General features: G+C 33.6%; 1 protein-coding gene across 3 annotated transcripts; it reads left to right on the top strand.

Moving 5' to 3' along the window:
- Positions 1-8426, top strand: LOC101218528 (protein PELOTA 1). 3 transcript variants are annotated; one of them, XR_004214701.1, is made up of 16 exons: positions 1-192; positions 387-469; positions 1077-1155; positions 1431-1505; positions 2371-2427; positions 2798-2843; positions 3357-3432; positions 5378-5453; positions 5573-5605; positions 5739-5807; positions 5986-6092; positions 6194-6266; positions 6369-6469; positions 7175-7269; positions 7663-7769; positions 8141-8426. XR_004214701.1 is itself a non-coding variant. In XM_031881487.1 (16 exons), exons 1-16 carry the CDS (start codon positions 142-144, stop codon positions 8212-8214), a joined length of 1140 nt encoding a protein of 379 aa, XP_031737347.1. In that variant the 5' UTR covers positions 14-141; the 3' UTR covers positions 8215-8426. The 3 variants fall into 3 exon arrangements, 2 of the variants coding, with proteins under 2 accessions (XP_031737347.1, XP_031737348.1); XM_031881487.1 differs by having other exon boundaries at positions 14-192; positions 6369-6407; XM_031881488.1 differs by having other exon boundaries at positions 168-282; positions 6369-6407.
- Positions 8427-15604: the final 7178 nt, after the last annotated feature.

The raw sequence follows: 15604 nt of genomic DNA, 5'->3' as shown, positions 1-15604 counted from the left end.
AAAGAATAGTAAGCTGGAGTGTTAATGTGAATTTAGGGCATTTTAATATGCGATATTAACCTCTCTATATGTGATTGAAGTTCGTTACTCTTGGAGGCACTGAAACCTGATATTGGAAATTCAGGCTTCTTTATTGAAATCATGAAGATCGTACGTAAACAGCTTGATCCAAATGGACCTGGTAGCGTCAAGGTATTCCCAAAAAGAGAAGAAAGAAAAAACTTGTTATACTCAATTAAGATTTCTAAATGAATTTCTTTGTAATACGCGATTCTCCTCGTCGTAAGAATTTTTTGTTTTTTTAAAATTTTTTTTATGTGGAACCCAATTGATCAATATACATTTGTGGCTAATTTCTGTTGTGGAATCAATCTTGTTGGGGGCAGATGGTGCCGATTGATTCAGATGATCTATGGCATGCGTTCAATCTGATAGCTCCGGGAGACACTGTCATGGCTGTCACCGTTAGGTATCTCCTTCTCCCATGCTCCACTTCTTATTTCTGATTTATTGGTTCTTGTTTTAGTTCTATTTTATTTTGGGTTTATTTTTCTGACGTGAGTTTGGATGAAAAATCAGTTTGAACACTTGCAGTTAGTTAAGTAACTAATTCTCAGCATTTGAACTTCCAGTTTTGTTAATTGAGCCCTAAATTTTTTCAAAACTACAAAATTCAAAATTACTCACCAATTAAGTACTTAATTATACAGATATCGACAAATAACATAATAAGAAAGCAACCAAACCACAAAAATTCCCAAACCCAACTTCGGAAAGGTAAGAAACCATGCTACAAAATAAAGCAGGTGAAAAGACGCTCCAGCTATAACTTAAATGATGAAATCTAAGTTCATATTTATCAACAACCTAAAGGGAAGAAATGAAAACTAAACTGAGGGAACTAATTTTGAATAATTTTAATAAAATTGAAGGTATAAGGTTAAAATGAGTTTATTGAGCTTAATTCTTATCCAGCTTAGCATGAGTTAATTACAGGGATAAAAATGAGTTCTCCGGCGAATTCTTTAGGCTTCTTATTCATATAACTCTTTTGTCATGCATATGATTGATGACAGGAAAGTCATCAAAGAGAAGGCTTCTGGAGGAAGAGATGCAGAACGAGTGAAACTCAAGCTAGAAATAAAAGTTGAGGAGGTATGACATTCTAACAACTTAGCATTAGCATGGCAAAACAAATGTAGGAATAAGTGATCCTGTAGGAACTGCTATAAGTTCTCCATGATTGTTCATTAACTTGTAAAGCAATTACTCAGAAATATGAAATAGTGATAGTAACTCTTTAGTTTGTTATTCTGAATTTCATACTCACACATCCTTATTCGGCATTTGTTTTGTGTACAATTTATAAATTGGAATTTCTTTGAAGCTGCTATCCCATATAATGCTTGTTCACATGGGACATCTTTTAGGTGGCAGATTATGACAAAGTTGGCTCTATTCTGCGGATACGTGGAAAAAATATTCTTGAAAATGAGCATGTGAAGGTAACTACATTTTTTATTGTTTTATTATTATTATTATTATTATTATTATGTAATAACAAGAAACAACTTCTCATTGATACTGTGAAAAGGAAAAAAAAGGAAAAAATGTTAAAGGGATGCCAACTCAGAAGGGAGTGAAAATGAAGAAAGACAAAAAAGAAAAAAGAAAAAAAAAAAAACAAGAATTTAGATGCAATTACAATCAAATATAGTTTGGTGAATGACATATATTTTATTGAATTTTATTTTTATAAATAGTCAAACTTTACTTGAGAAAAATGAAAGAGTACAAGAGAATATTTGGGCTATGTTGGAGGAGTTCCTTTTGCATCCGCCTTTCAAAGAGAAAGTCCAGTTTGATGGCTTGACCCCGTGGCTTGGGACATTTGGGACGTAAGGAACTAGAGAGTTTTTAGAGGTCTTGAGAAGGGACCCTTACGGGATTTGGTCCTCTGTGAGATTCCATGTTTCTGTTTGGGCTTCAGTTTCAGAGTTGTTTTGTAATTATTCCCCTGGCAACATTTTGCTATGTGGGAAGGTTTGCTTGTAGTTGTATTGTTTGTGTGGTGATCTTTGTTCACCCTTTCTGATTTCATTACTCTAAAAAAAATTGCTTTTTTAATAATAATAAAAAAAGGAGTACTAAGAAAAAAGAGTACAAAAAATAATAATAATAAAAGAGCTCACAATAAGAGGTCCCGCTAATGAAATGGACCCTAGTCAAGTACAATAAATATGTTTAAAGAATAATATAGTAAGTTTTGCTGTTATTAATTTAAGTGATTTTTCCCTAAAAGATTAGGCATGTATTATTGTTTTGATATTCAATGATGAGTTAGTTTATTAATGCTATGTTTCATTTCAGATTGGGGCTTACCATACTCTAGAACTTGAGCTGAATCGGCCATTTGTTTTGAGAAAGGTAAAATTTTGTTTGCCCTTTAAACATTTGGTGGCTATAGTATTTCTGTCCTCCCAAAATATTGTTTTTCTCCATCCAGCATACTCCCCACAAAAAAATTAAAACCTTTTAATAGATGGTTTATGTTTGAAACTTAGAGTGTCCCACCCCGGTTTTGATAAGAATCTCATTCTTTCCCTTAGTTTTGATTCTCTTTAATTGGGGACCCGTTTTGCATATAGCTAGCTAGTTAGTTTTCTTTTGTTGGGTCCTTTTGCTATGGTGGATTTTGTCTCTCCCTATACTCTTTTCTTTGTTTTCTTCATGAAAGACACATTCTGATTTAAAAAAACAAATTATTGACGAGGAGAAAATTTTCTCCATTTTCTAGGATGTTTGGGACTCTTTTGCACTAGATGTACTCCATCAAGCTTCTGGTATGTTTCTGGGCAAACTGTTTCTGCTTCTGTTATGATATAAAGAAAATGTTGTTGAATTGGTTGCATTAAAAATACTACTGTGGATTGAGTTTCTTCATCTAGAGCGCAATTACTATTTTTGAGTTCAAGAGTATGTGTTGGTGAAAATTTGAACCTTCGACATTTTGGCTGAGGATATAATATGGTAACTACTTTTAGTTATTCTCATGGTGGCTAGAGAGAAATTATTATTCATAAGATATCAATATGGTTGATTTTATTGCTGAATATATTTGACCACGTGATGGTAAATTTGATTTTAAGTTTGTTTATCAGTGTGGAAAGAAGTATCTACTGTTTCTGTTTATGAAATTGTTAGGGTTCTTTCACATGAAAAATCAAAATACTTCTTTAGAATGTGATCAGCTAGCTACAGAAAGTGTTTCCTTTTATATAATTATAATTTCCATCTATTAGTTTTTAGCATGTCAAGGACGCTGATGAATGGTTGCTGAATTCTCTAAACCTCAGATCCTGCTGCTAGTGCTGATTTGGCTGTGGTTTTAATGCAAGAAGGACTAGCACATGTTCTCCTTGTTGGAAAGAGGTAAATTTATTGTTGGGATTTCATTGAGGTTTTACCACGTATTGTATGTAAGTAGTCATTTTGATGTACAGATGAATGGAAACTTTTTCTAGCCTATTTATCCTCAGCTTAGTTGTAAACATTGATCAATATTTATTTATGGTCAGTTACAATTTTCGTCCTTGAGCTTGCAAGTTTAGTGTCTATTTGGTCTTATAAAATTCTAAAGAAACACTCCAGTACTTGAGGTTTGAAAAATAGTTCTAAATGGTCCCTAGGGTTAGTTTACTTAATGGAAAAATGACAGGCAGTTAATTGGTGATGAGACTGTAATGACCAGTCATTTTTAGGTGAGCTGACTAAAAATATATATTTTTCTTACTTGGCCTTTTCTCTTTCTCAGTTATTTCTCTCAACCCTACTTCTCCATTTTTTGTTTGCCTCCAGCAGATCTTGCTGCCCATTATCAACTTCGTGCATTTATTTCTTACCTAGTTGAACTCATACTACTGCTGCTAGTGTTGCTCCAATTATAAAGATCAGAAGAAACACTCACTCAGCTTAACTCTTCTATCATTATTGAACCAATTAACATCAAAATCAAACAGTTGAGGCTTAAATTTTTTGAGGGCATTTACCACTCGCCACCATTTTGCACATTAAACTTCCTCCTCTACTTGCTCCTCCTTGGGACAGAAAAATTACTCTAAGTAGAATTGTTGTAAATAAAATTGTTGACCGAAAGCTTCACAAGATTTCTTGTTTGCAGTGTTGGGCGTGTCACACTTTCTTTGATTTCCATGGTATTTCTTTTTTATTTAAATTATTGCTTGTTTATTATTCTAAGGACATAACTTTAGAATGCAAATAAAAGAGGAAGGTGTGTGGGTTTTCTGTAGTTGGGTTTTGATAGAGGGGAAGTGGTGGGGCAAAAAGAGGATAGAAGATGAAGACGCATGAGGACAACTGTCTATCATGGCAGCAGTGGCAGCAACAAGATATCCTGAACGAGGAGGGAGAGTAGAGGAGTAGGAGGGAGAAAGATTAAAGGCGACATAAGAAAAATAAATAATATAAAATTAAAATTTCTTTGTCAGCTCATTTAAAAATGACATGTGAGTAGACTCCTATCATCAATTAATTGTCATGCCATATTTCTATTAGGTGTATTAGCTCAGCTAACTCTAGGGACTTTCTAGAACTATTTCTCAAGCTGAAGGGACCAAAATTTGAAATTCTAGGACTAAATAGATAGATACTGAACTTACATTTCAGGGACCAAAACTGTAATCATCATAATTTTTAATATGGAATCTATGTTATCAATGTGGATTCTAGTCTGCTGCCGTTATTCTTTTTTGTGTACAAAAATAACTGATTTAGCAAAAGGAATGGAATACTTAAAAAACTTCCAAGAATTCTAAAAGAAGAAGAAATTAAATTGGAGACTACAAAGAAGAATACTTTGAAAACATTTATATGCCAACAGAAGCCAAAATTTATTAGCAAAAATACAAACCACAAAAATCGAAAGGAAAAAAAAAAGCAGACACACACACACACGATCTTCATGGCAAAAAAGGTAATTTAGCATAGGTATTTGCATTTGGAAAAAATAGTGATTGGAGAAGTTGAAATTTGATACTCATACTCCGTAATTAATTATATTTTTGCCTGCTATTTTTTCTACACCAATTTTTCTTTTGTACTTCTTGAATTGAAATTCTAGTTCAAGGGTCCAAAACGTGTCTAACAAGTCTGAGGTGTCCAAGTGTTCAGTTGTATCAGACATGGACACATTAGCCAAAATTAAGTTCTCTGGTTCATATTTCCATTGAAACTCTGGTTCTCATCCAATAAAAAGATAAATTTTTGTTCAATGTTCACTTTCTATGAGAGTGTTATCTAACTATTGCATTGCGATGTAAGTGATTTTGGTTTTGTTGTGCTTATTTGTAAATCACAGTATGACAATTACTCGAGCTCGAATAGAAACTTCAATTCCTCGCAAGCATGGGCCAGCCATTGCTGGTTATGAATCGGTATGGTTCTGCTAGCTGGAGTTACTTTTCACTTCTTAAGATCAGTGTAGCAGATGCCTTTGTTCTAGTTGTTAGTAGGTTAGAAACTGATATCTCCAAATTTCTTTTTTCTCCCACAGGCCTTGAATAAATTCTTCGACAATGTTTTGCAGGTATCTCTTGTCAAAATTTGAAGGTTTTGTTGACCTTAAATAAGTGTTGTGATGCCTTGACTAAGCTCTCACGTTACTAAACAAGATTAGGCGAGATCTTTTAAGTTCTAACTGGTCTTTATACTTTATGTAGGCTTTCTTGAAGTATGTTGATTTTAATGTGGTGCGCTGTGCAGTGATAGCTAGTCCTGGATTTACAAAGGTGTGCAGTAAATCCAAAATATTTAAGAACTGAACATGAAAACGTGCATTTAATACTGAACTTTATTTAATTTTTTGTTTTTTTTTTGGAGTTTGAATTTCATTGGAGTGTGTGTATATATATATCATATATATTTATTGTTATTTTATTTTAGTCTTGGTTTTGCTATCTACTTCAGGACCAGTTCCATCGACACTTATTATTGGAAGCTGAAAGAAGACAGCTAAGACCTATTATTGAGAATAAATCTCGCATAGTTCTTGTACATACAACCTCAGGATACAAGTATGGTCTATATTTTTCTCTCTGACGCTGAAATATTTCAAAGAAAATTAATAAGTACATGCGTAGTCTCAAGTAGTTAATGATTTTCCTTTTCTTGATAGGCATAGTTTACGAGAGGTTTTGGATGCTTCGAATGTCATGAATATGATAAAAGACACTAAAGCAGCTCAGGAGGTTCTTTACTCTCTATATTGCGAACTTCAGTGCTTCACATTAATCTCCTCAAGTTAATTTCCCTTTTCCATTCTTCTTTGTGTTCTCTTTTCTTCTATCTAGGTGCGAGCTCTAAAGGACTTTTTCAGCATGCTCTCCAACGTGAGCTTCCAGTTCTGCGTTTTATGCATTGAAGTTATTTTTTTAAAACACATATCATATTGGTAAATGATCTTTAGATATTTTATTTGTATGTAATAACATCTTGTTGTTGCCTCTGCATTTCTCACTTTAACTAAGACAATCTTATAGACACTATATGTACTTCTCTGTTATCGTACTTAGGGACATTGTTCACGTGATTCCTTTTATAATAAGGTGATCTAATCTACCAGTGGAACTTAATTTGGGTTGAATTCAGATAAACTTAGAACTGGGAAGGATGTGAGCCTAGAGTTATCAACTAAAAAAAAAGACGTCTTGATTTTGGGGAAAACAAATCTCTTGAAATGGATTTCTCCATATAGTGGTTGGATACGGAAAAGCTAAGGGGATTCTGTTTAAGAGTACTTAAATTTCTCAAAGGACATTTGAGGTTGAGTGATGCGTCTACTACTCTGAATCATTTAATAATACCTTGTTACTGTCCTGCTTCATAAACATCCGTGAGACATAAATTGATGTTGCATTTAACAGTTGATATGCATGCACGAGTATAAGTGATAGGAGAACTTTCGTACTGTAGTTGGCGATTGAAGGTTGATTGTCTAATTCTGCTTAGTTTAAAAGATAACCCTAAGAATATTACGTTGCAATTTTTCTTCCTTGAATCTGGTCGGTGGCTGAAGAGAACATTCCTGTTTTCTTATATTTATTTTACATGCCATTTCATTCTGTTTTGCCATTTGAACTCATGTCGCTGTGTGCAGGATCCAGACCGTGCTTGTTATGGACCAAAACATGTGGAGGTTGCCCATGAACGACTGGCTATTCAAACGTTGCTCATTACTGATGATCTCTTCAGGTGATATTTCCTTTGACTATTTCGTGATGAGTTTCTGATCTGCACTGTTGTGTTCGATTTGAAATCATTTTAAGGGTGTGTTTGGTTTAACTTTTTATGAGTTTAATTTTGGAACACTTCCAAAGTTCATTTTAAATCATTTTGATAAAAAAGTCAAAATAAAAATCACTTTTGTTCTCTCTAGTTTGGACTAGAGACTCCAACATATGTAATGATTTGCAGGCTCAATTTTGTATGAGCATGCATATTGGATAAAATTCAACGAACATCTCATACAATCTTAGTTTTCCTTTGGGGTTAATCGTACTTCTCAGTACGGCACATTTGCATAGAAGAAAACACAAGTTCTCAATTTTACATGGTGGTTTATTTTGACAACATAATGTTCTGCAGGAATAATGATATAACGCAGCGGCAAAAGTATGTCAATTTGGTTGATTCAGTTAGAGATTCGGGTGGCACTGTTCATATATTTTCATCCATGCACGTTTCGGGGGAACGTAAGTATATGTTTGTACACTGACATAAGATTTGCAAACTGAAAGGGAATTTGAAACCATTTCTTAGAACACGGAATGCAATTTCAAAAGTAGTAAACACGTGATCTTACTGGCGGTCATTGTTTCATAACAAAACAAGTGTTTCATAACAAAACAAGTGTTTCTTTCACCTTTACCCTTTCTGTTGGATGAATTCATTAAATGGGTATTGTTAATCCCTCAGGAACCTGTCTCATTTCACATATATATATAGTATTCTTTTTCTTTTCTTTTTGAGAAATAAAGTTTTCCATTTAACAAAGCAAAAACTTAAGGGAGAAAAAAAAGAGAAAGAAAAGTGCACGACTAACAATTTGTTGTGGGATGAACAGAACTTGCCCAGATAACAGGAATTGCAGCTATCCTACGATTTCCTCTGCCGGATCTTGAAGACATTGAAATGTAAATGTAATGAGGTTGAATTTTTTACAATGTTATTTTTGTTTAAAACATTAATTTATGGCCATTGGCCTGCATATAATAAGATGACATCTGTATCTTTGTATTGTTCTAAAATTTGTAGATTGAACAAACAGTCTACCCCTAGATTATACTATGTGTACATGTCTAACTTTCAAAGTATATGTTCTATTACCATACAATCATATTTGTCTATTAGTCACTTGGCTTTTAAGCTTCCAACCTATAAAGCATGAATACCCTATAAAGCGTGAATACAAGATAAAGATGTAATAGGTTATGCCTCAATTTCTAAAAATACTAGGATGCGGATACCTTGAAGTTAACATTTAAAATAATCTAGGATATTGTTGGAATTTTTTGTCCTAAAAACTCTTAGTTTGTTAATCATATTCTATTCAATAAAGTCGTTATTGAGAAATTGAATATTATAATCTTAAATCTAATAAACTAAGTTTCGAGGTTATTTTTGAGTAAACTTGAACTTTATATGTGAAGACATAAACGTGGATCAAACTCGAATATATAACCTAAATAGTATATAGTATATGAATAATGAGTTGGATGTCTTATATAGAGAAACTATGGATGCGACTCGCTTTGTAGTAAGTACAAACGAAGTGATCCTGAATCTTTCATGTCTGACATCCTATGTAAAGTGCTTATAAGACTGAACCATGAAATAATCACAACCATGAAATAGTCACATCTTTTATTGATGATCTAGGTAACTTAATTTTAATCCTGAGTTAACTATGAACTCATGTTCACATAAGATTATTCTTATATCTACATAAGTGATGACAACGCATCAGTGTTGGTCCAATAAGCCTCTCATTTCAGTGGTAAGATCGGAATGGATAAGATCGAGTGGATAGCTGGGGACATAGTATGCAAGTCGGAATTCACTCCTACTCGTTTTAGGGTTAGTACTTAGCAGATAGGTTGTTATCTTAAGCACTGAATCCAAATCTTGAAGAAAGGCCCCACCCTCTCATTGGCTTGAGAGGGATTAAGTTTATAGGTTGGATCTTAACCCAATTGTTCAATAGTGGGTTATTGGGACTAAAGGGGCAAGATGTAGTCTTGGGGGTAAAACGGTATTTTGACCCAGCCAAGGTTACGAACAACCTGTGAAAGATTAACTTACTGATTATGGTTTTATCAAATGGGCACAAATAGATCTATAGTGAGGGGAGTGCAACTACGGGATTTTAGTGGAATTACTTGTTAGTTAATGAATGTTGATTAACTCGGTCTAAAAGAGTTTAGCTAGTTAAACTTGAATCGTTGGAGTCCATGATCTATAGGTTCATTAGGTTCCCCTACTAACTCATATGGAATAAACTTAGACCAGTGTGATGGAATAAGTCGAATTGTTCGAATTGGGAGAAGAGAGAGAAATCGACAAGTATATGTGATATCGTCGAATTTCAGATTAGAAATAGAGCTTTATGTTTAAATAGAGCTTTATGTTTAAATGAGATTTAAATACTATAAATATGAATACGAATTAATACTAGGAAGCTCGAAATTGATGGAAATGGTCAAAGTTGTAAAAAGTTCAAATATTGACTCTTAACTTGAAAAGTCAAAGTGACTTTTGACTTGAAATGTCAAATAATCATTTTACCCTTGGACTAAGTTAGTGAAAAAATTTAACATTTTGTTGAATAATCCCACTAACTCTTAGTGGGATATGTGGCTACATGAGATGTAGACACCTAGCCCACTAAGTTCCACTAATTGTTAGTGGATTATTAGTTATAAAGAGGGTTGTTTTTATTTTGGTTAAAAACTTTTGCCCTTGTCAAGTAATTTTAGAAATTACAAATTTATTACTCTTCAAAATCTCAACCAAACTTCTACCTTCCAATTTACATATATTTTTCTTAGTTTCTTCACCAAATTGGGACCCACACCCGGTTTATTGTCCAGAGGATAGTAGGTGACTACTAGTGGTGGTCCGTTCGAATTGGCGAGAGGTATAGACGTTCATATTCGAATAGCTACAAAGGTTTTTTAAAAAAACCCTAATTCTTTTAGTTTAGGGACGTTGTATGTTAAATAGGTACAATTAGGATAATCATTCGATTCTATTTTCCGCTACGCATGTCTCTTTCCATCCGATATATGCATATTTAACTTATATTAAATGCAATCTACTTATAATAATCATAAAATGTAAGTTAATAACAATAATACAAAATACAATACAAACATTAAAAGTTGGAATACAATAGTCAATAACATTCAATAGAAAAATTGGGTGGCAGACCAAGGCTAGATCAATAAGAAAAGAAGAAGATTAGAGGGAAACGTGTGACAATAAATAAATAACTTCTTTGAATTATTTCGTGCAATCTTGCAAGATTTTGTGAGGACTTAGACATGAAAGACAATTTTCACGGCTCTAGGAGTTTTTTTTTTTCTTTTTTCTTTTAGTTTTCAGTTGGGGTTTGAATGGTTCTCTTAAAGACCCGGTGGCTGATGTGGAAGCTTCTTCAAGAATAGAAGGATAAGCTTTTTTCTCTAGGTAGAAAAGAGGTGCTATTTTTTTATTTTTAAATAAAAAACATTTCATTGATAAAATTAAATAAGGGAAAACTCCAAGCATCAAAAGGTGATTACAAAAAGAGTGTCAATTGGAAACTAAGACAGATAGGCTAAAGTTCTTAAAAGAGTGCCCAAATTTGCACCAATAAAAAGTCGTGGACAATACAATGTCAAAAAAAGAAGTAAAAGAGGGAAATTAATCTTGAAAGAGATGCCTATTATGCTCGCCCTATAAAGCCCAAAAGGAAGCTCAAAGAATAGCCAACCAAATAACTTTCTTACAACAAAAAAATAGGTGGCCCACCATAAGAGAGTTAAGTATGTAAAAAATATTTTTAAAAACAGTAGACCATCCAAAAACCTCCAAAATGAGATCCCAAAATTGTCGAGCAAAAGAACAATGAGTACAAAGATGAGTAGGGGACTCAACATTAGCACAACCACATAATACACCAAGATGAAGAAAGAGACATGTGAGGTATACAACGTTGGAGACGATCAACAATGTTAATGGCTTTATGGCTAAGCTCCCTACGAGACCCATGTCTGGAATAGAAGGGTCAAATTTTTTACTAAGTGTAATTAAGCGTTTTGAGAAGAAACTTGTGTTTTGAAAACTGTTAAGATAAGGCAAGACAAGAAGTGTTAGGCGTTTAAGGTCCTTTAAGCATTTTGGAAGCTACACAATTTAAAGTCAAGCGAGAAGGTGTCAAATCTAATTTGACATGGATTGACGTGTAAGATTAAAGACTAAGCATAGTTAAGTAAAATCTAAGTATGGTTAAGTAAAACCTAAACATGGTTAAGTAAAATAATAAGCTTACACATGTAAAGTTATAAGTAGAGCTGACAAAATTTGAAGAAGCCTAAGGATGACTAATCTGATTTTAGATTAATATAAATAGAGCTTAAAAGGATTTATGAGAATTCGTCCTAGTGTTGGAGCTGTGAAGGAAACTCTAAGCGAGAAGAAGAGTTAAAGCCATGCGGTTAAGTTAATGGAAACCAAGTGTTGTAAGTGATTTTGAAATGTGTTTTTTTGTATCTAAAAGCTTTCTTGAAACTTCATGTTGATTTGTAATGATGTTTTATATTTGAATATTTCAAATGAAAGCTTATGTTTAAAGAAGTTTTATGTTGTTTAATGTGAAAACATGTTCAAACCATTAGTTTTATGCTTATTGTTGAGCTAACTATTATGTGCACATAAGGGTATAGGCAGTCATGTAGAAAAGGCTTGCATGGTGGAGTGAAGTCAACCAATGAATAAAAGATTTGTATTGTATTAGGCAGCCTGAGCAACAAGGAATGAGTCAGGAGATTCTCGAATGTTGTTGATGAAAAGGCTTCACAGTAGTCTAAACACAAGGCGATGAGTCTTGGAGTTAGTATTGGTTCATGTTCTCGAAAAGAGGATGCAAGAATAATGTGTTATATGATATTGTACTAATGAAATGAGGCAATGAGCCTGCTTTTGATCTAAAATGTTTATGTTTGTGAAATGCGTCTAAAAAAGGTTTTCTTAAAAACCTCACTGAGTCTTTTGACTTATGTTTTAAGTTCTTTTCGAATTCAAGCGTTAAGACCAAGTAAGGAAATGGTGAGAAGCTATTAGGTGAGATAAGGTTGTCAAACGTTTTGTTTAAGTTTTGAGTTGTTTTCTCTATACCTTACAAGTTGTAAATCTCATGGCTAAAGTTCATAAAAGTTTAAGGTTATATCTTCCATTGGGTTATGTTTTTCTTTATCACTAATTAGTTTAGGCAATAAGATCAAACCTCAAGGACTTAATCTAAATCACATCTTTTCCACATTACTTGTTGTTTTTGGGTTGTTTGTGGATTAAGCCATGACACTCCCAAAGAAATACTTTAGTTTTCTTCAGAAAATGATTCATCCAAATAACATAATAAGAATCCATTTCAGAAGGCTTGAGAGCACTTGGCAAGTCATCAATAATAGATTTCATAGTAAAGTAGATGGGGAATCAATAGTCCATCTTCAAGCATTAGACACCATATGAAATCTGACAGAGGACAAAATTGTAGACAAAGAGGCTCATTCTTGAATTTCATATTTAGTAAAATTACATAGAAAGTGAAAATCCCAAGTGTTGGAATCACAAGACATGCTTCAAGAATAGAAACATCAGGAATACAAGAGAAAACACAGAGAGCATATCACAATTATGCCAATGATCCTTCCAAAAGAGAGTGTCACCGGTACGAAGACAATGTTGAGTCTGAGAAACTATAAGGTTAGTAGTGTGGCAAATGGAGCCCTACAGAAACTTTAATGGCCTTCTAACAGTAGATGGCCAAACACATGAGGGATAGTAGTACTTAGCCACAATGAGCTTACGCCACAATGCATCATGCTCGTGTAAAAACCTCCAGATCCATTTTGCCAAAAGAGCAAAATTTAGATGACAAAAATTACCAATGCCAAGACCACCAAAAAGCTTAGGGCATTGTGTGTAATCCAATTAACATTACACATACCATTTTCACCACAAGAACCATCCCAAAGAGTCAAGAATCAAAATTTTCAAGCGATTAACAACATCATTAGGAGCATAAAAAAGAAATAGATAATAAGTAGGCAAGCTGGAAAAGAGTGGCTTGTATAAGGGCATGACAACCAACCCTTGGAGATATAGGCATATTGTCAGTTATGAAGCTTATGATGGATCTTCTCAACAAGGATTGTCAGAAAATCATTGATTTAGAATTGTCAATAAGGGAAAGGCCAAAATAAGAAGTTGGTCAATGTCCCCATTTACACCCAAAAGCATACACCATCCATTACAATCATGACTAACGATATAAATACCAAGAAGCTCACTTTTAGAGAGATTAATAGATAAACCAGATACTTGTTCAAAGACATGAATAACCTCAAATAAACATGTAAGTGCAACATGATCAACAGTGCTAAAGTGCAAAGTGTCGTCAGCAAATTGCAAGTGATTCGGGATAAAACTAGAAACATTAATAGGGTGAGTGGAAATCAAGTCTTTAGATAGACCATGGTCCAATAAATGACTTAAAGACAACTTAAACAATCGACAACCAATAGAAATAGAAAAGGAGAAAGCGGATCACCTTGTCTGATACCATGAATGAGGATAATCTTACCATGTGCTCTATCATTAATAATGTAACGACCCAATTGTTTAGATTTAAGTTGAGATCATTACTTAAAATAAATAACATTTTCAAACTTTAAAAACGAAACAAAATCTACTTATTTTATTAGATAAGACATAAAACAAACCATCTAAAATTTAGAGTTTGGCAAACAAAAAAAATAACTTCTAAGAAAATAAACCTAATTCGGTACTTATCTAGTTTTAAAGAAAATAGTAAATAAAGTATCCACAAGGTTCTTTAAAAAAAACATGCAGCAGACAAATCAATCATGAAAAAAGCGAAACCATGAACATAGTCTCCATACGACATATCAATGTTGCTCGCCAGCTTACCTTTTCCTTTACCTTCGACTGAAAAGTTAAACATAAAGGAAGGTCGAGTATTAAAATACCCAAGAAGGTACCTTGACTCATATTAGTCTCTAATTGGTAACCTCAAATTAGTTCCAAAATAAGCCTTTATTTAGAAACTTAATCAACATTTGATGGGTATTTCCAAAACCCAACCAAAGTCAACATGAGTGACGGAGACAGAGGGATAACGGTGCGGCGACGATGGCTCAAAACTCGTGATGACGCAGAGACAGAGGAACAGGAGCTGGCTCAGCTTGGGTGGAGGACAACTCGCCCTGACAGTTCTCGTGAACGGCTCGAGAACGGAGAACTGACTCGGTTAGGTTGCTGATTGTTGGCCGGTCGTCAGCTCGCGTTCGAGTCAGTGGCTGGGCGAACGTGCGGCGGTCGGACTTGCACAGTGGAGAGGGGGGAGGCATGGCTTGATGGAGAAGAAGAATGTTTCTTTTACTTCCACTCCAATGACATAATTTATAAACTCAATAATGAAATGGTACCATTACTTTATTATTTTATTTTCCTTTCACATTTTTAAAAAATATAACAAACATGCAAAAATATTTACACCATATAAAATAATTTTTAAACAAAAAGAAAAAAGTCATTAATCGGCCATATACGCGCGACTAATTTTCTTCGAAATGATCACAATACAAGATTGTGTAGATAATGATACACAATTGTGTAGATCATTTTAAACAATGGAAAAATGGACAATATGCGATTAATCGCACAATTGTGTAGATCATTTTAAACGATAGAAAAATGGACAATATGCGATTAATCAGTCACATGCACACAAGTAATCTTCTTCTAAACGATCATAATATAAGATTGTATAGATAATGATACACGATTGTGTATATCATTTTAAACGATGGAAAAAAAAAAGGCTCCAAATTTAAATGCGAAACAATGGCGAAAAAGCTTTAGACATAAACTAGAAGTGTAATTGAGTTTGGTTAGGTCGGTTTTTAAAAATTGACCAACCCGAACTGCATGTTTAGTCAGGTCTTTTATTTATTTTTTTTGAAATAGTGTGTGATTAGTTAATACAACCTTATGCTATATACACATATATTGTCATACATATATAACTATATAGACACACATGCCTATACCTTACATTGTGTTATATTAGAATTATGTCAATATAATGATATTCCAAGTTGCCTCATTTTGATCTCTATCCATCATCAACCTTCCTTCTGTATAACCTTCAGAGTTACCAACTCAAGAACTTGGAGAATTAAATTAAGATGATAGACACCCAAACAATCAAATTAAACAGTAACCATATCATATATCATATAAA

The sequence above is a fragment of the Cucumis sativus genome, chromosome 2, assembly GCF_000004075.3.
Source record: "Cucumis sativus cultivar 9930 chromosome 2, Cucumber_9930_V3, whole genome shotgun sequence".
NCBI classification, from domain to species: Eukaryota; Viridiplantae; Streptophyta; class Magnoliopsida; order Cucurbitales; family Cucurbitaceae; genus Cucumis; species Cucumis sativus.
Note: the sequence above shows the minus strand (reverse complement) of the source record. Positions and strands in the feature narration are given on the sequence as shown.